Source organism: Suncus etruscus, chromosome 6 (genome assembly GCF_024139225.1).
Source record: "Suncus etruscus isolate mSunEtr1 chromosome 6, mSunEtr1.pri.cur, whole genome shotgun sequence".
In the NCBI taxonomy this organism is placed as follows: Eukaryota; Metazoa; Chordata; class Mammalia; order Eulipotyphla; family Soricidae; genus Suncus; species Suncus etruscus.
The window spans coordinates 81,005,920-81,029,883 of NC_064853.1; the positions used below are offsets into that span (position 1 = coordinate 81,005,920).

At 38.6% G+C, this 23,964-nt stretch overlaps 1 protein-coding gene across 1 annotated transcript in view; it reads right to left on the reverse strand.

Annotated features, from left to right (window-relative positions):
- SLX4IP (SLX4 interacting protein) overlaps positions 1 to 23,964 on the reverse strand; it is a 247,744-nt gene that overhangs the window by 195,676 nt on the left and 28,104 nt on the right. The window contains 1 exon segment of the mRNA XM_049775594.1: positions 23,319 to 23,374. Coding sequence (XP_049631551.1) covers positions 23,319 to 23,345 — 27 coding nt within the window. The 5' untranslated portion in view covers positions 23,346 to 23,374.

Sequence of the window (23,964 nt, forward strand, 5' to 3'; positions counted from 1 at the left end):
CACTCCTGAGCATAATCAAGAAAGACCCCTGAGCACACCAGGTGTGGACTTTCCATGCTATCTCCCCACCACACACACACACACACACACACACACACACACACACACACACACGAAAACTAATGAAGCAGGGACCAGAGTGATAGTACAGTGTGGAAGGATGCTTACTTTGCACGTGACCAATACAAATTCAATCCCCAGCATTCGATATGGGGGAGAGGAGGAGGAGAAAGCAAAAAGGAGGAGGGAGAAGAGAAAAAGAGGAAGAGAAGTAGGAAAAAGATGAAGGAGGAGAAGGAGAAGGAGGAAGAGAAGGAGAAAAGAAAGAAGAAAACTCTAAGCACTTAAGTAGGTCACTGTCAGGGTATTCCAAGACACTTTTCATCCTTTCCATGTACCTTACATATGTTTGTTTATCAAGCCTAAAAGTCTTGACAAGGACCAGAGCGCAAAATATCTCTCTAAATAAGTTCCTAAATTCTTATGAGTAACTTGTCATAACTTTGCCTTTTGCATCTCCAAGATTCTCATCTCTTTTACAAAGGAGTTAACTTAGATGTTCTCCCACCGTCCTCCTCACAGTTAAATTCTCTGCAGAACTTCAACACAATGAATTAGATGGCAGTTGAGTCACTCTGGCTAAAGTGAGATTAGAGGTCTGAGTCTCTTCATGGAATCCAAATCTTTACTATACAGCTTTCTTCAGCTCTAAACTCTTTCTAGGTATCACATTCTCTCAGGGAAGAGTAGCTTTATGTTAACCCCTCTATACACTGTCTATAAGAAGGCAAGACACATAAGTATAGTTTCGATATTCAAGCCGAGACCCAAGAAGTTGCAGGCTACACACGCTTTCAGTCATGGTAATGTCCTAAATGCATCAAGCTCTCCAGAAAAAGTAAATGCTTTCAGTACTGGGAGATGGTGACAGAGGGAGGCTGAGGTAAATAAGTTATGGCTAACAGAGAGCTCGTGGTCAGACAGACATCCCAGAGAGCATCCATGCAGCTGAATCAGCGGGACCCAAAGACAAACAAACTGCTTTTCTCTTAAGGAATTGGCTTAAACCCATTAGTCTAAAGAGAGAAGAAAGGAAATGAACACCACAGCAGGCTGAAGAAATAGAGCCTATGGAACTCAACCCAGGACCTGCAAACCCAGCTAGCTTTCCTTTTGGGGTTAACAATGATCCTTATTTGACCACAAATGAAAAAAAAGGGGGAAAAAAAGGGAAAAAAACTCCACACTAAGACTTTTATTTAACAACATAAATATATGAAATGAAGACAGGGGTTCTAGAAAGCAAATGACTTTCAAAAGCACACTGCAGAGTTCAGACACTGCCTGGGGACTCATTAAATGGCAATAATGACTCCCAAACATTTGCATATATTTGCAGAGTTGTTATGTGATCACTCAGCATAACTTTAGACTGAAGCTATCTTCTTGCATTTAGAAGCTTTTGAAAGAAGTCACCTTTAGCTGTTGCTTAAATAAGTCTTTCTCTAGTTGAGAACATGAAATCCCATTAAACCAACATCCCAGCCATATTTTTTAAAAGAATTAATATAAACTCTGGTAGCTTTATGAGAATTACAAAATAAGATGTAAAACACTCATAAGGAAAAAGTGTTTATAAAATGTTCATAAAACACTCAAAGAAGAAAATTATTAATATTGATGATGATCATTTCTAGCAATAAACAAAATGGCTATCTCTTTACTAGCACTTTATATCATCATTTCATCTAACTCATAATTACACTATACTTTCTAAAAATACTGCTACTAGTTCACAAGATCTTAGCTCTCTGTTCATCTAGAGATGATACCATGAGAACAAGTCCTTTAAAAAAAAACATTTTGGGGGCTGGAGTGATAGCACAAGCAGTAAGGCTTTGCACGCGCTGACGCAGAATAGACTTGGGTTCGATCCCCAGCATCCTTATGGTCCCCCAAGCCAGGAGCAATTTCTGAGTGCATAGCCAGGAGTAACCAGTGTCACCAGGTGTGGCCCAAACTCTCCCCCAAAGAAAAGAAAATACATTTTTCCCCTCACTCTCTGAGCTTTGAGACACACTTGGCAAGAGAGAAGAAGCACATTATTCCATTCTACCTTATCAATCCTGGTTCTGAGGCTAGGTATCATCAGATTCCAGCACAGACAGAGGGAATACTAACCACCTCACGCTTTCTTTCTACCAGAGAAAAGGTACTAAAAGCACAATATAAACCAGCTGGTCACAGACTAAATGCATGTTACTATTAAGCATCCTTTCTAAATAAGTCACAACATTTTAGATTTTTTTTTTATTTTTTATTTTTTTTTGGTTTTTGGGCCACACCCGGCAGTGCTCAGGGGTTACTCCTGGCTGTCTGCTCAGAAATAGCTCCTGGCAGGCACGGGGGACCATATGGGACACTGAGATTCGAACCAAACGCCGCTGTGCTATCTCTCCGGGCCCATAATTGCACTTTTTTTAATTTTTTGTTAGCACTGAAAGGCTTGTTAATAAGTAACAAGAAAGTAAAAAGCAAAGGGTGTGAAAAAATGAATGCTGTGCTAAAACAGACTATCATTCCAGAAGAACATTTAGAATACCATCTAAATGCCCCTACTTAACAGATGATATATATGAAAAACAAAAACAAAAAAAAAAACAAAAAAAACAAAAACAAAAAACTAAGTCTCTTTCCAAAGTACAGGCTGGAGTCAATTCAAACAGATCTTTTGCTCCCAAAGTTCAAGCTCTATCCATTATATTATATAACAAAACTCCCTCAAATAAAAAGGTTCAACATCATAAGTATATAGGGTTCAATAGGTCCTTACAGAGACTTATATGTTTAACTCTTCATTTAAAGATAAGGCAGTTATGATAATCATCTCTAAAGACGAGGAACCAACAATTCCTCTCCTATTCTGAACTTGCACACAGCTCCTCCTATCAAGCACTGGACTCTGTCTCTGCTCCTCCAGATGCTGACTAATGAAATATGGCAGAAGAAACAATGTGCCAATTCTAAACATACCCTGGAAAAAGATTAGCGGCTTCTACCATAATGTTCTTTAGGGAAATTAATCATCATACTGGAATTAAGTTCAAACTAGACTCTAATAGCATTTCTTGAAATGCAAGGTGTCTGGGGCCGGGCGGTGGCGCTCGAGGTAAGGTGCCTGCCTTACCTGCGCTAGCCTAGGAGACGGACCGCGGTTCGATCCCCCGGCGTCCCATATGGTCCCCCAAGCCAGGAGCGACTTCTGAGCGCATAGCCAGGAGTAACCCCTGAGCGTCACCGGGTGTGGCCCAAAAACCAAAAAAAAAAAGAAATGCAAGGTGTCTGGTTGAAGAAAGACAATTCCAAAAGATGAAATTCTCATTGGGTTTGTAATGTTATAAGACGGATCACTCACAAAAAGTGGTGAGTGCAGTTAGAGAAATTTATACTGACAACTATCATGACAATGTTAATGAGTGAGAGAAGTAGAATGCCTGTCTCAAATGCAGGGTGTGAGGGAGGAGGGAGAGAGGGACATTGGTGTTGGAAATATTGCACTGGTAAAGGGGGGTTTTCTTTTTATGACTGGAATCCCACTACAATCATGTTTGTAATCATGGTGCTTAAATAAAGATATTATTTAAAATTTAAAAAATGGAAAAATAAAATAAAAATAAATGCAAGAATTAAACTAGAAGAAAGATATAGGCACCTGAAACAGTTGATACTCAACATAGCCATTCTTAAACACAGAGTTTCAAAGAAAAGAAGAAAAAAAATAAAGGGAGGCATCAAGGAGGAGAATTCAGTGAGTGAGTGAGTTTTAGCCTTTTTGAGCATTAGCCCAGTCAGAATCTGTACACATCTAACCAAGTAGCCCCAGCTAGAGCTACATTTATATGTATTAACTGTCCAACTGCATTATCTGATACCTAACATTAGGAGATATTTGAGGCTGGTTGGTTACACAGCGATAGATAACTGAAGCAAAAGAGTTTAAATGGCTTGTTTATAGTTCTTGACTATAAGTTGACATTAAAGACTTTACATTAAAGACTATAGCTAGGGCCAGAGTGGTGGTGCATGTAGTAGGGTGTCTGCCTTGCATGTGCTAACTAGAACAGACTGCAATTCGATCCCCCAGTTTCCCATATGGTCCTCTATACCAAGAACAATTTCTGAGCACATAGCCATGAATAACCCCCGAGCGTCACCGTGTGTGGCCCAAAAACCAAAAAACCAAAATAAATAAATAAATAAATAAAATAAAATAAAAAAAAGTTCAAGACACATAACACTGTAGGCCACCAGGCAAACTAACACACAAATATGGCACCCAACAAGAAATTGACTGAGCTATGGATTAGCAGTAGGATTTCACTAAAACAGAGCTGAACAAAATTATTGTGCTTATTTGTTCATGACTCAGCTACACTGGGCATCCCAACATCTATTTCATTAACTTACTGCTATTTAAAGTGTGACACAATTTCTCACTATGAAACCCCTAAGAATAGTGACAAGCAATCATCAGAGTTGTGCCTAATCCAAAGCTTTGCATGCCTGGGATAAATGAAGACTTGCTAACTGACACCATACGTATAAAATAATTAAAGTAGTTCTCACTACAAAGAATTATGAGACCAGGAACAAATAAGAAGTTGAAGCTAGGGAGCCGGAAAAATAGCACAGCAGAAGGGCATTTCTCTTGCACGAGCCCGACCCAGGACAGATCTGGGTTCAGTTCCCGGCATCCCATATGGTCCCTTGAACCTGTCAAGAGTGATTTCTGAGCACAGAGCTAGGATAAGCCCCTGAGTGCCACCAGGTGTAGCCCAAAAACAAAAACAAACAAAAAAGTTGAAACTAAACTTCTCTACTGCTATACAGAAGGTTAATGAAAAATAACTCTGGAGTTATTTTACATTATAACCATAACATGCAAAACGTGTTACTTTTTCAAATACCTCCACAGCATTATGTCTCTTACTATCAATTTTTTAATTAATAATTTTTATTTTGACCAAAGTGGTTTACAAATAATTCACAGTAGTATTTCAGGTACATAGTGACACTGAATCAGGATCATTCCCTCCACCAATGTTGTCCTCTCTCCATCCTGTTCCCAGCCTGCACCCCATATCGTCCTTTCTTTGCCTCCTGGGCTGCTAGTACAAGTATTCCCTTCTGTGTCTAGCCTGTTGTAGATTGGGTATCGTTTCTGTTGTAGTTGGCTTTGGATTTGGTATTCAAGTCTGATCATTTTTTATTTCTACTCAATGTTCATATGACTGTTTGGTCTTGGTGCCCTCCATTATTTCTCCCTTAATTTGAGAGGCAGAACAAGATGGTTCAAGTTATACTTACTATCAATTTTATATCACCAAGAAACCGTGCCAAAAAGATAGAATAAATACTCCTATCTTACTATTGAAAAAAATAAATGCTAGATTGCTAACATGATCCACCCAAAATTAAATAATTTTCACAAGTCAAAACACAATACAACCACCACCACCACCACCCACCCACCCACCCACCACCCACCACTCACCACCACCACCACCCCACCCCTATTAAAATTATAAAAAAAAAAAAAGAAAGAAAAGAAAACACAATACAAACTCAGGAAACATGATTAAAAGCCTAATGATAATTTCATCTTCTGGAATTATCTATTCTCAACCTGAAATCCTGCAGTTCTAGAAATATTATTTGAAACAAACATAAAGTAAACATGAATAAAATAAAGAGAATACCAGAAATTTAAAACTAAAAATGATCTCAATACTGGCCCATAATATAAGTCTTTTCAATAAATGAGAACTAGGATGCTAGGCCTGGCACGTGTCTTGCCAGAATTGAATGGACCTATACTTCCATAAACAAACCACCAAACATTCTTTCCTTGAATAGTACTCACAAAATATAGCCCAAGCTTCTATGAAGAAGTCAAGTTTACTATTTCATCTCTCTAGTAAAATAAAAAAATGTGTAGTCACATGTTACTCAAATGCAATGAAGTGATAAAGCAGCTTCATTTTCAACATTACTTGATCATGGGGATTCAAAGAAACATCTAAAAAGACAGCAAGAGGCTGAAGCAATGGTACAGCAGGCAGAATGCTTAGCTTGCATGCAGGCAATGTAGGTTCAGTCTCTATATTCATATGGTTTCTTGAGCACTGCCAACAATAATTGCTGAATATAGAGTCAAAAGTAATCCCTGAGCATCCCCAAATAAATCATAGGGAGTAAGGAGGCAGAGAGATAATACAAAGGAGAGGGAGGATACTTGCCTTGCCCTAACACCTGGGTTAGGGGAGGAAGGATGCTTGCCTTGCATACACAAGACCTGGGTTTGGTTTTTGGCTTTCCATCTGGTCCTTTGATGCCCTCCATGAATGAACCGTGAGCACAGTTAGTCATAAGCATAATCCCTATACACAGCCAAGAATGATCCCCCAAAAACAAAATAGATAAATTCAAAACAAAATACAGTAAAATGATTTAACTGATAACTGAAATGCTGCACAAAGAATTCCCTTCAGTGATGTCCTTCCCATGAACTGGGCTTACAATTCCTTACCCATCTCCCACTTCTCAAGCAAACAACCCACCCATACTAAGAGTAACAGAATAAAGAAAAGGAAGGAGAAGAGCAGCAACTGTTTTCAGAGTGTGACTTCAAGAAGTCTGTAAAGGATCTAGTTAAAACATTACATTTAAAACCAAGTCTAGAATTGGGTCCCAAATCTTTCCAAGTACAAAGGGGTTCCTTACTTTCAGGCCACCATTTTCAGATTCTAAATGTGGAAAGGAAGAAGCAATCATGTTTCACTCAAAATACTTTCTCTGGAGCCACTTGGATACTTCTGGTACTTGGCTTCCATAAATGTGGTTCATAATGTTGCTTCCTGGTGAAAATCATGAGACAAGAGTAATTTTAAATTCCACTGGCCAAACAAAGGCTATGAAATGGATAATGTACAGGACTCCCAGGAAAATGAATACAGGCATCTAGGATGGCATGATAATTCTGAAATAAGCCAGCTATTTGAAAAGCATGTTAGTTGCTATGTTTCCTTGGATCACAATTATAGTTACTTTACAAAATACGGAGCAATGATGCCCTCTACAGTCCTCAGAGAGAATCCAAGGGACTTACTGGGTTATAATAACTGATCTAATTTCCTAAATTTACTTTTCAACTAAGAATTATTTTTTACTCTGGACTAAGGCACTAGCATATGAAGCCTTTCTTTGTGTGTATGCTGGAAAAAATATTTAAATACCAGGGTCTAACAGTCAAGTGTTAAAAGCCCAAGAAACTAAAACTATCTCACTAAAATACTTTGGGATTGGGAAAGAATGCTAGAAGCTGTTCTAAAAATATTTACTTGAAATATTTTCAGAGGAAAACTATTGACTATTAAAAGAAGAAAACAGGTTATAATGAGGGAAAATGTTTTTAATTAAACATATCACAAATTGAAGATTACAACATTTCCTTCCTGGAAATGAGAAAAAGACTGGCAAGAAATATCTCTAAGCTGGAGTGGCTTCTCTGTTTTTCATGAACCATGAGTAAAAAAAAAGTTCGTCTTCGTTTAATGAGAGGTCCTATGCATCTCAGAAATGTTTCTACATCACTCATGCCCTGTACAGATCCAAAAGAATTTCCCCTCAGGGAATGTGACTAGGAATAAAGTGCTGTCAAAGCATGTGGAGTATATACACACTTAGCAACAGGTACAATTATATATATATATATATATATATATATATATATATATATACAACTGGAGAATATTTATAACATGACAACATAAAAAGCACACTGAGGTCAAAGAAACAATGTGAAAAAAATTCTAAAAATGGGAAAAATTAGATTATGTGTCAAAGAAACAGCAAGTTACTGGAATGAGCAGATAGGTACAGACTAAGGAAGAGAAAGTGAGAGAATAAAAAGGGGGAAAACCAGTTTACATTATTGCAAAAAAAAAATAATGCACCAATTTCACAGCAATAGGTGGGCCAAGTTCCCACTTTCCAAAATGAAAACATGGGTCAAAGTTAAAGAGGAAGAGGAGAATATTGCCAGAGTGTCTGACATCTAGCTGGATAGTTTAGATTAGATCTCATTAAATGAATGTAATTACTCCAATCATTTAAGCAAGGAAGTAACATGATGAAAATGGTGTTAAGAAAACATTTATCTAAATGAACTGGAATGGCAGAGCTAGGAAGACACAGAAATTGTCCTGTGATTACCATGGAAATACAAACAAGATAATAATGGCTTGAATCAGAGAGATGGATGCATTAAACAGGTGATTATGATGACAGATGAGAAGATACATAATTTAAAATGCAGGTGGCAACAAACATTCAAAGCAAGAATTGGTTTAGAAAAAAACTGTAACAAACTGAATTCTTAGTCTGAGATTTTAGGAATCTATTCAAGCAGAACATTCATGGAACACTTGTAGGTGGAAAATTGAAACTGAAAAATTGGATGAGAAGTCAGGCTACATCTGAACATTTTTTAATCATCCAAAAAATGAATAGATGAGCTTATATACACAAGGGAAAGGAGTGGGAAAATAAAACCCAGAAAACTGAAAATCTGGCTGTCAACGCAGATAAAACACACAAGAGAAAAAAAAACCGTTTAATTTCAGATCCAACAAGAGCTTTGTTTCAAAGTCATTAACACTTAAAAGTAACTGCTCAACTGAGTAAGAATAGGGCAGAATTTTCTAGATAACTTGGTAAAGATATATATGAATTTTACTTAAGTATAACAAGTAATCAGCATACATTGAGTTAAGTATTATTATTACATAAGAAAAATATATAATACAAAAATAATGATGGGGGAGGGAATAACTCTTCTAGGTCTTATTTCCATTTAAAACTTAAAGTCTCCCAGCAAATAAAATTAAGAAGGAATAGGAAAATGAGCCATTTAATTTCTGGTTAAAGAAATACAGAAGTCCTTCTTTCACCTCAAAAAGTTAGACAAAGACAAATATTTGTACAAATATTCTCAGGAATAAATCTTGCATTCTCCAACTTTATTTCTTCTTGAAAAAAATGTAAGCATCAAAAACTTTTATGACCTATTCTATTAGGATGCTTTAGTTTGATTTTTCCATAATGCTTACTGGAAAGTCAGTATCTAGAATTCTATTATTATGAAATATTTGTGTAAACCTTCTTTTTCTTACTATAAAAAAATAAAACAAATTAAATGCACCTATTTTCAAATGAACACTGATGAGAAAATCAGTACCACATTCCCTTTTAGGTGAACGAAGAAACCTAGGACACAGAATTTAAGATTCATTGAGGCAAACCAAAAAGACAAAAGTCTATTTGCTATTCAACTTTCTTCCTCAGGAAGTTCAAAGTATTGCTCTTCTATACTATAGAAGGGAGATTTTACTATAAAGGGGAGATTAGATTCTTGGGCATATTTGTCTTGTTGTGGTTGCTCTAAGGAATGTGATGACAAAGGTTCACAAATTCAAAGGAGAACATAAAATTCTAATTGATACAAAGGAATGAAAAGAAAAAATATAAAGTTGCAGACAGGGTTTTTTTTCCTTAATTAAGAACTCTCTTCCCAAACATTAATGTTACTATAGATTTAGAAAATGATTCAGTCTCCCTAGCCCCAATTTTCAAAGTACCCTCTACCGGCTTTCTCCAGAATAAAAAGTGGTCAACTATTAAGAGCAAAACTAAAAGCTTTAAATCTCCTATAGTAGGTGGCAAGGAGGGAAGGAAGGGATCATTATACATTCCCTTTGGAAGAAGACAAAGAGAGCTTTACATTCCAGGGAAATCTGGCTCCCTGCGTTTTTCCTTAAACACAGATTTACCTGTCACTAAGCCAGGCTCTGTCCCAGGCTACCACTACTAGAGAAGCCAGGAATCTCTTCTTAATTAATCAGGTCATCCCCACAAAAATGTAGGAAGAAAGGAGAAGGAGGGAAACTTTGTAGACAAAAGAATTCTAGATTTCTGTATAATACCTGAGTAATTCAAGAAAACAGATGCAGGAAGCAAAGAAAATGATCTATAGAGGCAGTTAATGAGAAAGGAAAATATTACAGCACTGCTTTGCAGTAACCGATGTTATAAACTTAAAATCCTAAGATGTACTTATAAAGAATATAAACTGACAACCCTGTGTAGTTTTAAAACTATCTCTAAAAGCAGAGGATGAGGCCCAGCTTTCTAGATGTAGACAAAATCTATACTTCTAAAATGTTTTAATAATGATTAAGTTTATTTTCTTTCTATTAAAGCTTTGTGTTTTAATGAATAAAAGTTCACAATACATTATATGTCCATACCTATTTTCTGTTTCCAAAGTATAATTTTGGCCATGCTAATTGCCCTTATCTTTATTGTTAATTTATTTCAGGGTAATGTCATTTACTCTGACAAAGTGCAAGGCAGCGTAAGTACAGAAGCAAGAATTCAGACCAGGGGCCTGAGTGATAGCACAGTGAAAAGGTGTTTGCCTTGCCCCAGCTTCAATCCCCAAATCTCATCTGGTCCCTGAGACTGCCAGGAGTGATTTCTGAGTGCAGAGCAAGGAGTAACCCCTGAGTGCTGCTGGGTGTGCACCCCCCACAAAAAAAAAAAAAAAAAAAAAAAGATTTAGACCAAGTGCTATTTAATACAGCTGTTAGTACCCATGTGTGCTTATAAGTTTTTGAAATGGATTTATAGGTGACTGAGATTTGCTTTAAAATATATATTTATAGGGGCTGGAGTGGTGACACAGGGCATAAGGTATCTGCCTCACAGGCTCTAGCCTAGGACAGATGGTTCGATCCCCCAACGTCCCATATGGTCCCCCCAAGCCAGGAGCGATTTCTGATCACATAGCCAGGAATAACCCCTGAGCATCACTGGGTGTGGCCAAAAAACAAAAACAAACAAACAAAAAATAATATATTTATATACCTAAATCTATACATATGTTCATAAAGGAATGTGTGTTTTGATGAATAAATGTCTAAGTAAAAATCAGACTTCAGATTTTGAGGCAACAAGAGCTTTATGATAACTAGTAAACTCTCATTGTAGCATATAAAGAAGCAATATATAAACAAATGGTAATAGTGTTTATCATCACTTTTTTTTTTTTTTTGGTTTTGGGGTCACACCCAGGAGTGCTCAGGCTCCTGGCTCCATGCTCAGAAATCGCTCCTGGCAGGCTCGGGGGACCATATGGGACGCCGGGATTCGAACTGACGACATTCTGCATGAAAGGCAAACGCCTTACCTCCATGCTATCTCTCCAGCCCTGGTAACAGTGTTTAAATAAAAATTTATTTTATAAAGCAGCTAGGGAGGCTGGAGTAATAGTTCAGTGGATATGGTATTACTTTGCATATGCCGGCCCAGGTTTGATCTTCAGCTTCCTACATGGTCCCTCGAGAGAGCAATGCCAGGAGTAATTTCTGAGTGCAGAGCCAGAAACAACCACTGAGCATTGTCAAGTGCTCCCCATAAATAAATAAACAAAAAAATTAAGCTAGTATGTAGGACAGAATTTTCTGACCCCTAAAGTAGTTATAATTTTGAGAGCTCTAAAATACTGATTTGGAGGCTGGAGTGGTAGCATAGTGTGAGGACGCTTGCCATGAATGCAGGTAACCCAGGATGGATGTGGTTCAATTCCTGGTATCCCATATGTCCCCTGAGCCAGGAACAATTTCTGAGTGCAAAGCCAGAAGTAACTCCTGAGTGCCACCAGATGTGACCACAAAAAAAATAAATAAAATAAAATAAAATACGATATGGGTTTAGAGCTAGTATGATGGAAGGCCAGTGAATAGAAAGCTTACTTTGCATGCAGTCAACCCAGGTTTGATCCCCAGCACTCTATATGATTCCCAGAGCACACCAAGCTTAGAGCCATGAACAAATTTTGAGCATCATTGGGCACAACCCAAAAACAAAGAACAAAAAGATCATTAAGGAGACTTGAGGGGATGGTGGTATCTGCTGCTGCCATTCTCAATGGAGACAGTAATCACAGAACTCCAGAAAGGCTAGGCTCCAAGGCCACTCTGATCTCATTCATGCTGCCATTTTCTGGAATTCTAGCCAAGATTGTATTTACAAAAGTTCAAAGTCAGGACCTTACAGTTTAACACCACCACCACCACCCCCCCGCCCCCGCCAAAAAAAAAAAAAGCGTTTAAAAGAAAAGGCTTCTTAAAGACAAAAATGTCAGGAAAAAAATCTTCGTCATCTGAAGAAGCTAGGTGCCTGGAGAACTTATATAATTTTGGAAAAAGTCTCAGAACAAATAACTGAGATGTCAATGGTAAACTAGTAGTTTATTTCATGTTCTATTACTTTAGTAATAATGCAACAGCATTCAGGTAATTTTTAATCCAAAATGTAGACATTACATTAAAATTTGTGTAAATGAATATTTACACAATATTTTATTGTTATTTACTGTTATATTGGGGGCCAGAGAGATAGCATGGAGGTAATAATATAATAATATTTTATTGTTATTTACTGTTATATTGGGGGCCGGAGAGACAGCATGGAGGTAAGGCATTTGCCTTGCATGCAGAAGGTCGGTGATTTGAATCCCAGCATCCCATATGGTTCCCTGAGCCTGCCAGGAGCGATTTCTGAGCATAGAGCCAGGAGTAACCCCTGAGCGCTGCCAGGTGTGACCCAAAAAAAAAAAAAAAAAAAAAAACCTATTACATTGTTTCTTCAAGTTTTGTTTTGTTTTTTTTTTATCATAAACACATAAATGCAGGTTGCTTCTACCTTATGCAAAAAAACAGAAACAGGTTTCTTCTACCCAACCCTGCAGTCCCACTCCCACTCATCAGGAATAGCCTCACTGACTGTATTAGCTGTCTAATAAGGTGTTTTTTAAGATCTTCCTAAATACTATGTTTACATGATAATTTTTCTTTACCATGCCTTAACTTTATTTAGTCACCATGAAATTACAATATCAACAACTGGATTTCAGGCATACAATAAATCAAGCCAGACCCTTCACCAGTGTCCACTCTACTCCACCAATGTCTCTACCATTTATCTCCCACCCAAAAGAGCAAAAGAATAGTTTGCTTTTATGCAAGGCGCTTTTGTTTGTTTTTTTATTAAATTTTTACACTGTTTTCTGCAGTAAGTACTGTTGCTGATAGGGTTTCATACATAATACTTTACCACCTTTCAACACCACCTTTTCCTCCCAGCTGAATGCTTCTCTCCACCATAGGTAGTGCTGCTCCTTCATAGTCCTATTCTGCAGCCCCCTCCAGTGGCATGTTTCCTAATGAATTGGTACCAGTTTTCCTGTTGTTTGTTTCCACTGTCTTTGGGTATTCATTATTCCAACATTAGTTATCTTTATACCACATAGAAAAGAGTCCTTCTGTCTCAGTCTCTTTCTCTCTGACTACCTTAAGTCAGCATAATACTCTCCAGGTTCCTCTATGTAGCAGCAATTGCATGACTTTGCCTTTTCTTTTTGCCAAGTAGTATTCAATTGTGTATATGTATCATAGTTCCTTTATCCAGTCATCTATTCTTGGACAACTTGGGTTGTTTTCAGACTTTGGTTCCTGTGGATGGTGCTATAAGAAACACAGAGGTGAAAATGTCTTTTCTCCATTTTGTTTTGGGATCCTTGGAATATATTCCAAAATGTGACAGTGCTGGGTCAAATGGGAACTCAAATCCCAGATTTTTTTTAAAATGTCCATCTTGGAGCCAGAGTGGTGGTGCAAGCAGTAAGGTGTCTGCCTTGCACGCATTAGCCTAGGACAGACTGTGGTTCGATCTCAAGGTGTCCCATATGGTCTCCCAAACCAGGAGCGCATAGCCAGGAGTAACCCCTGAGCATCTCCATGTATGGCAAAAAAAAGAGAGAGAAAAAAAAAAAAAAAAGAATGTCCATCTTGTTTTTCAGAAGGGCTAGACCAGTCTAAATTCTCACCACAGTGAATGAGAGTATCTTTTTTCTCAAATCATACCAGCACTGGTTGTTCTTGCTCTTGGTTATGTGGCCAGTTCCTATGATGTGAAATGATACCTCATTGTTGTTCTGATTTGCATCGTCCTAATGATTAGTGATGCACAGCATGTTTTCATAAACCTTTTGAAGATCAGTATTTCTTCTTTAAAAAGTTTCTGTTCATCTGTTCCCCCCATTTATTGATGGGGTTGGATTTTTTTTTCTTGTCCTAACAGCACCTTATATATATATTTTTTTTATATTAACCCTTATCAGAAGAATCAACCCATTTCATGGGTTGGCTTTGTATCCTGATCATCATTTCCTTTGTGGTTTAGATGTTTCTTCATTAATGTAGTTCCATTAGTTTATCTTTGCTTCCTGGTGTTTCATTTGTTATATTCCCTTATTTCAGTATTTTCTTCTTTATGGTGGAGGGAGACTCCAAAGGAGCTCTCATGGGCCTCCAGAACCTTTTCCCCACAATTCAGCAAACTGGACTCCTCAATGTAACACTGTCAGGAAACCTCAAGAGCTATACAAAGTAATGTGGGAAAAAGGACAGTACAGTCACTAGGGGAATTCAACTCAGGTCCTTGTATTAAAAAGCATACCTAACCCATGAGTTATTTCTTCACCCCAATTTTAAGTTCTTTGTAACAGATTTTGCATACAATAAATACAAATTCTGATACAAAAATCAAGTACTCAATTTGTATATATCTCATATAATACTCATTGGTCTATATAAATTTGTCAATAATGTCTGAAAACTAGATCTATATTCAATAGGGAGTTTTCTTTCACTTACTTAAGAAATTGTGGCTCTTAGAAAATGTAAATTTAAAATATCTTTGCTGACTTACCCAAGAAAACAACATAGAAACTTACTATCCATCCAGGACTTTGGGAGAAGAATAAACAAGTGGAAAATACTGAAAACATCAAGCTGATGCCAGACTCTAATGTGATTTACAGAATTAAACTGCCCACAAGGTAGTGGAATCCAAGCCATGAAATTAATAATAAGAAAAAACTATTTTAATGACTTCAGATTCTTGAAACTGCTTAGCGAACGTGTATATTTGTATGTACAAGAGTACAGAATGTGACTACAATTGGGAATATAATTAAAAATTATACATGCAAACCATTTCAATGAGAAACCAAATCCATTTAGTAAATAACAGTGGGGAAATAGAAATCCCAAAAGACTAAAAATATAAATTACTTTTAAAATATGAGGGCTGGGAGCCGGAGCGATAGCACAGTGGTAAGGTGTTTGCCTTGCACGCAACCAACACAGGATGGACAGCAGTTCGAATCCCCGCATCCCATAAGGTCCCCTGAGCCTGCCAGGGGTGACTTCTGAGCACAGTGCCAGGAGTAACCCCTAAGCGACGCAGAATGTGACCCAAAAACCAGAAATAAAATAAAATATGAAGGCTGGAAATGTAGGTCAAAGCATAGTTAATGCCTTGCATAAAAAAGAAGGGAGGGGACCCGGAGAGATAGCACAGTGGCGTTTGCCTTGCAAGCAGCCAATTCAGGACCAAAGGTGGTTGGTTCGAATCCCGGTGTCCCATATGGTTCCCCGTGCCTGCCAGGAGCTATTTCTGAGCAGACAGCCAGGAGTAACCCCTGAGCACCGCCGGGTGTGGCCCAAAAACCAAAAAAAAAAAAAAAAAAAAGGAAGGAAGGAAGGAAGGGACGGAGGGAGGGAGGGAGGTGGGAGAAAAGGAAGGAAGGAAGGAAGGAAGGAAGGAAGGAAGGAAGGAAGGAAGGAAGGAAGGAAGGAAGGAAGGAAGGAAGGAAGGAAGGAAGGAAGGAAGGGAGAGAGGGAGGGAGGGAGGGAAGAAAGGAAGGAAGGAAGGAGAGAGGGAGGGAGGGAGGGAAGGATGGAAAGAAGGAAGGAAGAAAGGAGAGAGGGAGGGAAGGAGGGAAGGAAGAAAGGAAGAAAGCAAGGAAGGAAGGAAGGAAGGAGAGAGGAAGGGAGGGAGGGAAGGAAGAAAGGAAGGAAGCAAGGAAGGAAGGAAGGAGAGAGAGAGGGAGGGAGGGAGGGAAGGAAGGAAGGAGAGAGGGAGGGAGGGAGAGAGGGAGGGAAGGAAGGAAGGAAGGAAGGAAGGAAGGAAGGAAGGAAGGAAGGAAGGAAGGAAGGAAGGAAGGAAGGAAGGAAGGAAGGAAGGAAGGAAGGAAGGAATGAAGGAAGGTCTTATACTTCATGGTGGAGAACTTCTGGTACTTTGGTGGTGGATGTGGTGAGGTAACACTGGAACCCTAAGCATATAAACAATGATACTTTTGTAGATAAATATTGCCTCTATAAATTAGCAATTATATTTTAGCATGAAGAAAAATAGAAGAGGCCATGGAAATATACTGAAAAAAAAAAAAGGACAAATTAGAGACAGAGAGATAACTGAAAAGGCTGGGATGGAGCATACTGTCTGGTTTGGACACAGGCACTGCATGATGTCTACATACTTCTAAGAGATCCCTTAGCATGAAGCCAGGCATAACCTCAAGAATCACTGGGTAAAGCCCAAAAGTCAAAAAATAAAAATGACAAATTAGTCACTAAAAATAAAGATGCTCAGATCAAATTAAATTTAAATTAAAGACAGATTAAATACAAATGAAGTTTTAGTGAACTGGAAAAGTTTTGCTAAAAATCACTGAACGCATCAGAAAGGAGGAGAGGGAGAGGAGGGGAGAAGGGAGGAGGGGGGAAGAAGGGAGGAAGGAGATGAGAGGGGAGGACGGGGGGGGGGGGGAGGGGAGGAAAGGGAGGGGGCGAAGAGTGGGGAGAGGAGAAGGGAAGAGGGATTGGACAGGAGGGGAGGGGAGGAGGAGAGGGGAAGGGAGAAGGAGGGGAAGAGAAGGGAGGGGAGGGGTAGGGAAGGGAGAGAAACAAGGAAGAGTAAAAGGCCAAGCAGCACTCATATACAACCACTGAAAGAATGTTCAGCAGAGAGAGCACAGGGTAACAACATCAGCAGAAGTATAGTTGTCCCAGCTAACTCTGAATGTCTGGAACTGTGTTCTGTACATAATCTGGCAGAGCAAGATTTCAGACATTAATGGGGCCAGATAGACTGCACAGCGGTAGGGCATTTGCCTTAACGTGGCCGACCAGGGACAGACACGAGTTTTATTCCAGGCATCCCAAATGTTCCTCTGAGCCTGCCAGGAACAACTTCTGAGCCCAGAGACAGGACCCCTGATTGCCACCGAGTGTAACCCAAAGAACAACAAACAAACAAATAAACAAGCAAATAAAAAATGTTTCAGACACTAAAAATGGAATCCCAGGAGCCAGAGAGATAGATGAAATGGTTGAGCAAAGCAAGAGGCCTGGGTTTAAGCTCTAGTATTACAGTCTCTCAATCACCCCTGGAAGAAGCGTTTGAACACAGACCCAGGAGCAGCCTTTGAGCACCACTGGGTGCTCACCCAGGCATCAAAAACTCAACAATGAATAAGATCCCAATGCCTTGGTTGTGAAACTTTAAAGATGCGTGATTATGGAACCACTGGCCAGCTATATCCCTGCAACTAATCAAAATGTATCAGGTGGGATACAATTATAACATGATTTAAATAGAAGAATAATTTCCAATGTTTTAGAACCTATTTGGGAATAAAGCAATAGTACAGTCAGTAGGATACTTCCTTGGCATGACCCAGGTTTGAAACCATTGCCTATGGTCCTCTGAGGATCACCAAGAGTAAATCTTAAACACAGATTCAGGGGTAAGGCCTGAACACTTCTGAGTCTTGTCCACAAAGCAAAACACTGAAAGCAACAACTAATAAACCAGAGCCTTTTCTTTCCCTAACTTTTCATTTATTACCCATAATTTGATAGCTCTCTTGCCTGGTATGATTTGGAAGTTAGGTTCAATACTGCAGTATAACTGAGATGAGAACAGAGTGTATGCTTTGAACTATTTCTGATATGTTAGGGACTTAAAGCCCATTGTTTTCACCAGAACTACCTGCCCTACTAAGCTACAGTTTTTGAAAGATGTGTACAAGAGCTGAGTCCTTTTCAAAACAGACATCTTACCAAGGCTCAATCTTTTTTTTTTTTTTAAATTTTTATTTTTAATTATGAGAACAAGGGTGCAAAGTAAGAGGACAAGGTAAAGTTACAGTGGAAGGACAATCACCCAAAACATAATTCTCAGAAGTCCCCTTGCTGATATATTAACTTTGAAATTTCAGCCAAAGAACATTAAGATAAATAAGACAGAATCCATGTACAATTACTTTGTCCCTCAAGTCCCCAGATTGTAACACATTATAATATTTCTTAACAGTACACAAGGCAATCTAAAGCCATAAAACTTACGTAACTCCTTAAACATTACAGGCATAGTATTTTCTTACATTTCCATATACATGCATATTAGCTTAAGTTAACCTCAAATTTTAAATGAGTTCTTTTTAAGGATTAGAGTCAAAGGAGCACAGTAAGAATGGTGTTAGAGTGGCAATTGTTGTTTGCATAGGCCCACCAAAATATGAGGAACATGGAAAGAAATAACCTTGGCCTAAGTACAAAGAGACCAGACCCCTGAAGTTTCCTGGCACAAGACCAAGTCTAGGCTCCAAGCAAGCTAGATCGTCCAATCCAATACATTGTCTGTAGTGCCAACACACTTTTATTTTTCACACAGTCTCTGTTGTTGGTATCATGTTTCTGTATTAAAGATCCTGGAATCTGCATATCTTACATTGAAGTCAGGACGTGGAGCATCCTCTCCTTTCACCTCATAATCAAAGGGCAATGCAGGGAGCCCTGTCCTGTAAGCCGGTCGTTGTTGTTGTTAAGTCTTCTCAGTGTTAAGGGAAGTCTCTTTTGAGCAGGTCGAAGCCTGAGCAGTGTAGGTCTTCCATGGTAGAGGATTGCTTCCAGGTGATGTTATAGACCAGCCTGGATGTTTCGTGGATGGCTTTCCTGGTTCAGGGGAGAATGGAATATGCCCTTTCTTCTGAGGTCTGTGCCAGGTCGTTATGTCAATGTTCAGGGTGTAAGGTCCCTTTGCACTACAAGGTTTGTGTGTTCCAATCTCTATTAGATAGGATCTTATTTGTATTTATATTATTTTCCCATTTTAATGTGCCTATGCAAATAAGAAGCAATGCCACATGGTGTTATTGGCGCATATGGGGGCCATAAGAACAATTACAATGATTCCATTGACATGATTCAATCATAAGCATTAAACTGGGGGACTCTTCCACCAAAATTCCTTGTTAAACAGCTCAAAAAGAGAAGATAAAAAGTGGTTAGAATCATCACTGTATAAGACAACATTTAGTAAGAATTATAGCTGTCAGAGAAAAAACACAAAATATTCTAAAGAAATACGTGTCCATTTTATGTATCTTGAAACAGTTTGGGGTTGTCATACACAATGCACAGCTTTGGACTGTGATTACGATTCTACACTACTGAAGTTAAAAAGAGAAAACTAGATTAGTGATGTTTGAGAAGGTGTTAGAGAGTTAAGGAGTAAAAAAGAGCTTTGTAGGGGTGTGGGAAAGGGGAGAATACAAAATAAACATTCTGTATATGGAAAACATAACATAAGAATAAGGGATATTCTGAATACATGAAATACATGAAGTACACGCGGGGGCGTAAGCCCCCGCGCGGTTCTGTAGTTTTTGGATGCCTAGGGAGGAATTTCTCACCCCCTCCCCCCAAGGCCCGATTAACCAGGCGTGGCCCTGAAGACCCGCCTGGTGTGGGGGGAATCATGCTCTCCTGGACAAAGTGGTCAGCCCAGGGTCCTATGGCTAGCTGTCCTGCCCAGAGCCCCCATCATACCAGTCAAAAGCCCACGAAATCCTGGCATGTGGAGTGTTCTGGTCCCAGCCGTCAAGGCTCAATCTTAAACAAGCTAATATCCTTCCAAGTATTAGCTTATAACTAGAAATCATACCCTCTTTAACCTTAAACAAGCTAATATATCTCTAGGATATAAAAATATTTATATATTAGACTATCCAATAAATTTCATAGAAAAAATATCAGGGAAGATGTAATAAAGAGAAACAATATGTAAAAAGAAATAGTCAAAATTTCCAAAATTGATGAAAAGCATCTTCTGCAAGATAGACTCTATGTCGTGATGAGTTTAATTAAGGAAATAACTACATTGCGAACTATCCTAACAATGAGAATGTATAAAGGAAATAGAAATCCTGTCTAGAGTACAGGCAGGGGCGGGGTGGAGAGGAGGGAGATTTGGGACATTGGTGATGGGAATGTTGCACTGGTGATGGGGGGGTGTACTTTTACATGATTGAAGCCCAACCACAATCATGTTTGTAATCAAGGTGTTTAAATAAAATATTATTTAAAAAAAGATAAACTCTGTAAAAAAGATAAAAGTTCTTTTTCAAATAAAAAATGGTATAAAATAAAAATAAAATCTTTATTTTTAAGGCCAAAAATAAAATCTTTAGAACAAGCAGAGAAAAAAATGATAACCAAGAATCACAATGGTACTGAAATCAGACATCTCTGGTGCCAACTCTCCCTAGATGCCCTCCCACCAATTCTCCCCATCCCTGTGAACAAAAGCTGCTAATCAAATTAGGAACTGCAGCTTCCCTGATGTGGAGTATTTGAGTGCTCTGACCAGCAAAATGTAGCACAAGTGGCATTTGAGACTTCTCAGACCAGGCCTTCTGAAGACTAGCAAATGGCAATGCTCTTGCTTTTGCAACAATTACTGTGGACCACTGTTCCTTAAAAGGTAGCCAACATACCAGACATTAAAGCAACACAGAACAAAAACTGAAGGGTAATAATAAAGTGAAATGAGAGTCCAACCATAGCCAGAATCAAGTAAAAACCTTTTGAGCAGTCATCTGGGAAGCTGCAGCTGAACTGAGTGCCCAGCCCTAAAAAGGATCAAGAGGAAATATCATTTATCTGATATCAGGCAACTGAAAGAATTGGGAAAGAAAATAAAAAAGGCTCATATATGAAGCTACTAACATTTTTCTGTTTGTTTTTTCTTAGAAGCAAAGGCAGCAAAGAAGCCACTAAATTCTAACATACGTTGTAAGCACTAATTGACAAATTATTTCTGCATTGCAATAAGATACAAGAAGAAGGGGCCAGAGAGATAGCACAGCAGTGTTTGCCTTGCAAGCAACCGATCCAGGACCTAAGGTGGCTGGTTCGAATCCCGGCATCCCATACGGTCCCCTGTGCCTGATATTTCTGAGCAGATAACCAGGAGTAACCCCTGAGTGCTGCCAGGTGTGACCCAAAAACCAAAAAAAAAAAAAAAAATACAAGAAGACAATGGAAAAATATTTTCCTTTCTTTTTTTTCAAGATAAATCAATAGCCTAGAATTCCAAGAGATCAGACTATCATCCTAAAATAAAGCCAAAGTACTTATTAGACCAATGAATAGACAGTAATTCCATCCATCATATTTCCCAGAAAAATAAACTAAAAAATATATGGATGAGTAGGTATAAAAATCAAAATACATGGATGTAAAAGGATAAAATATTTTCTTCTTCTATAACAGGAAGATATCACTTGCTTTGCAGCTGTGATATCATAACCCTGGAATCATGAATACCACAAATACCACCAGGAGTAACACCCCCACACTCTCCCAGCACTGTTCCAGGACTGCCCACATGCACTGCTAAAATAATTCTTTATCCAGAACATCTAGATTCAAAAATAATAATAAACAACAAAGTTTATGAGTATGGTACAAATCTAAATAAAATTTCACTTATGGTAAAATTTAAGATACAACTACAGTATTAAATAGCTATCTAACTACTATAGTTTAAAATTTTTGATGTTCTGAATTTCTACTTAACAGAACATTAGTACAGAAAAACTTTTTTTTTTTTTTTGTTTTGGGGGTCACACCTGGTGGCGCTCAGGGGTTACTCCTGGCTCTGAGCTCAGAAGTTACTTCTGGCAGGGTTGGGGGACCATATGGGATGGTGGGATTCAAACCGGGGTCTGTCCTATATTGGCTGCATGCAAGGCAAAATGCCTTACAGCTGTGCTATCACTCCAGCTCCAAGAAAAAAACTCTTAAGAAACTTTCAACACCATATACAAACAAAAGCATCTCAGAGCATTTACTATCATATACCCTTGGTCCCACAATAGCGAGGAAAAGGAAAGAAACTGAGTGGAAGAGGAGAAACACAAATGTGTTACATTGATGGTGTTAAAAAAGAACAGAACTAAATATCCAAGTCAAAGGCAATAACAATAGAATGAAGAGACCCAAACTTTAACAATCTGAACATAAAATGAGCCTGTTAAACTGCAGGCTGGTGGCAGGCAGGAATGGGATTTACTTGGGAAACATTGGTGGAGAGAGATGGGCACTGGTAGTGGGATTGGCCCTGATTGGCATACATTGTATGTCTGAAACCCAACTATGTAGGACTTTGTAAATCACAATGGTTTCAATAAAATATTTTTTAGAAATAAATTTATTGTCATCAACTCTTGCTCTCTCCTTACTTCCTACAACCCTTCCATACTTGAAAAGGAGTATATCAGCTATCATAAAACAAATGACATTTCTAAGGAAATCAAGAGGCAGTTTGGCAAGAAAACCCTCTTCTGGCACTCACCTACATGGAGCATTTTATGTTTAGTGAAACTGAGTGTCTAGGCCACACAACAGTGCTCCAGGCTTAATCGTCACAGTGCTTGGTGTGAGTGATCAAACCAGAGTCAGCATACAAATCAATCACCTAAACTCCTGTTCTATCTATATGGCTCTTGATATGTACTTTAATTGTTTCCTTTTGTTTGGGGTCCCACCTAGCAATGCTGGGGGCTACTCTAAGCTTAGTGCTCAGGGAACACTATGGTGCTCAATATCAAACCTGAGGTTCCTGCATACAAAGCAGGTACATAAGCCCATGAAACTATATCCCTGTCTCACAATTGTACTTGTTAGCTATTTTGTCATAATAAAAAATCAAGGGCAACAATGTGAATAATTTTTAACATTAAGGATTAAGTCATGACTAAAATACAACTTATAAAACACTTCAAATTAGAAACTACCATAACCATATAAACCATATGTTTTCTCCCTCATTTCATCCTTTAACATGCAATTAATTCATAATCACCTACTTAGAGGTTTCAGTGAAATTTCAAAAATAAACTGTACAAGTAAGCCAGAGTTTAATTTTCAATTAACATATATTACATTACTCTAGAAAAAGATTGATCATTTTGAAGGCTATTAACAAGCATCACTTACTTTAACAGCAAATTTCTTTGATGCCATGGCTTTCTGATTCCAAAGTAAGTCCAAACCTTGAGTAGAAAGAAGAAATCGCAATAAGTACATCAAAATGTCTTTATTTTAGATATGACTTAGGTAATAGGTTGGCTAAATATTCAAACAACAATAAGTGCTTGTGAAATAAATATTCACTTATAGCTTTTTTAAAACAAAATACGATACCAGAGCGATAACACAGCAGTAGGGCATTTGCCTTGCACGCAGCCGATCCAAGACAGACAGTGATTTGAAGCAGGGCATCCCATATGGTCCCCCAAGCCAGGAGCAATTTCTGAGTGCATAGACAGGAGTAACCTCTAAGTGTCACTGGGTGTGGCCCAAAACCACAGTACAGTCCCCTGTACTGAACACTAGTGCAGGGGGATGGGACCCCCACACACAAGCCAGACCACACCGTCAGGGCAAGGCCGGGCAGCTGGATTTCTGGAGGCTGAGGGGGAGAAAAAACAGACCCTTCCAAGGCCATAAATGGGACTATGCGGTGGACCCCCTTGGAAGGGAGTCCTTTCTCAACTAGTCCTTATTTTCAAAAGCGCATTACGCACCTGCGACAACTATACTTTTTAGTCATCATTCCACAATGCTCACAATTTTAGATTGT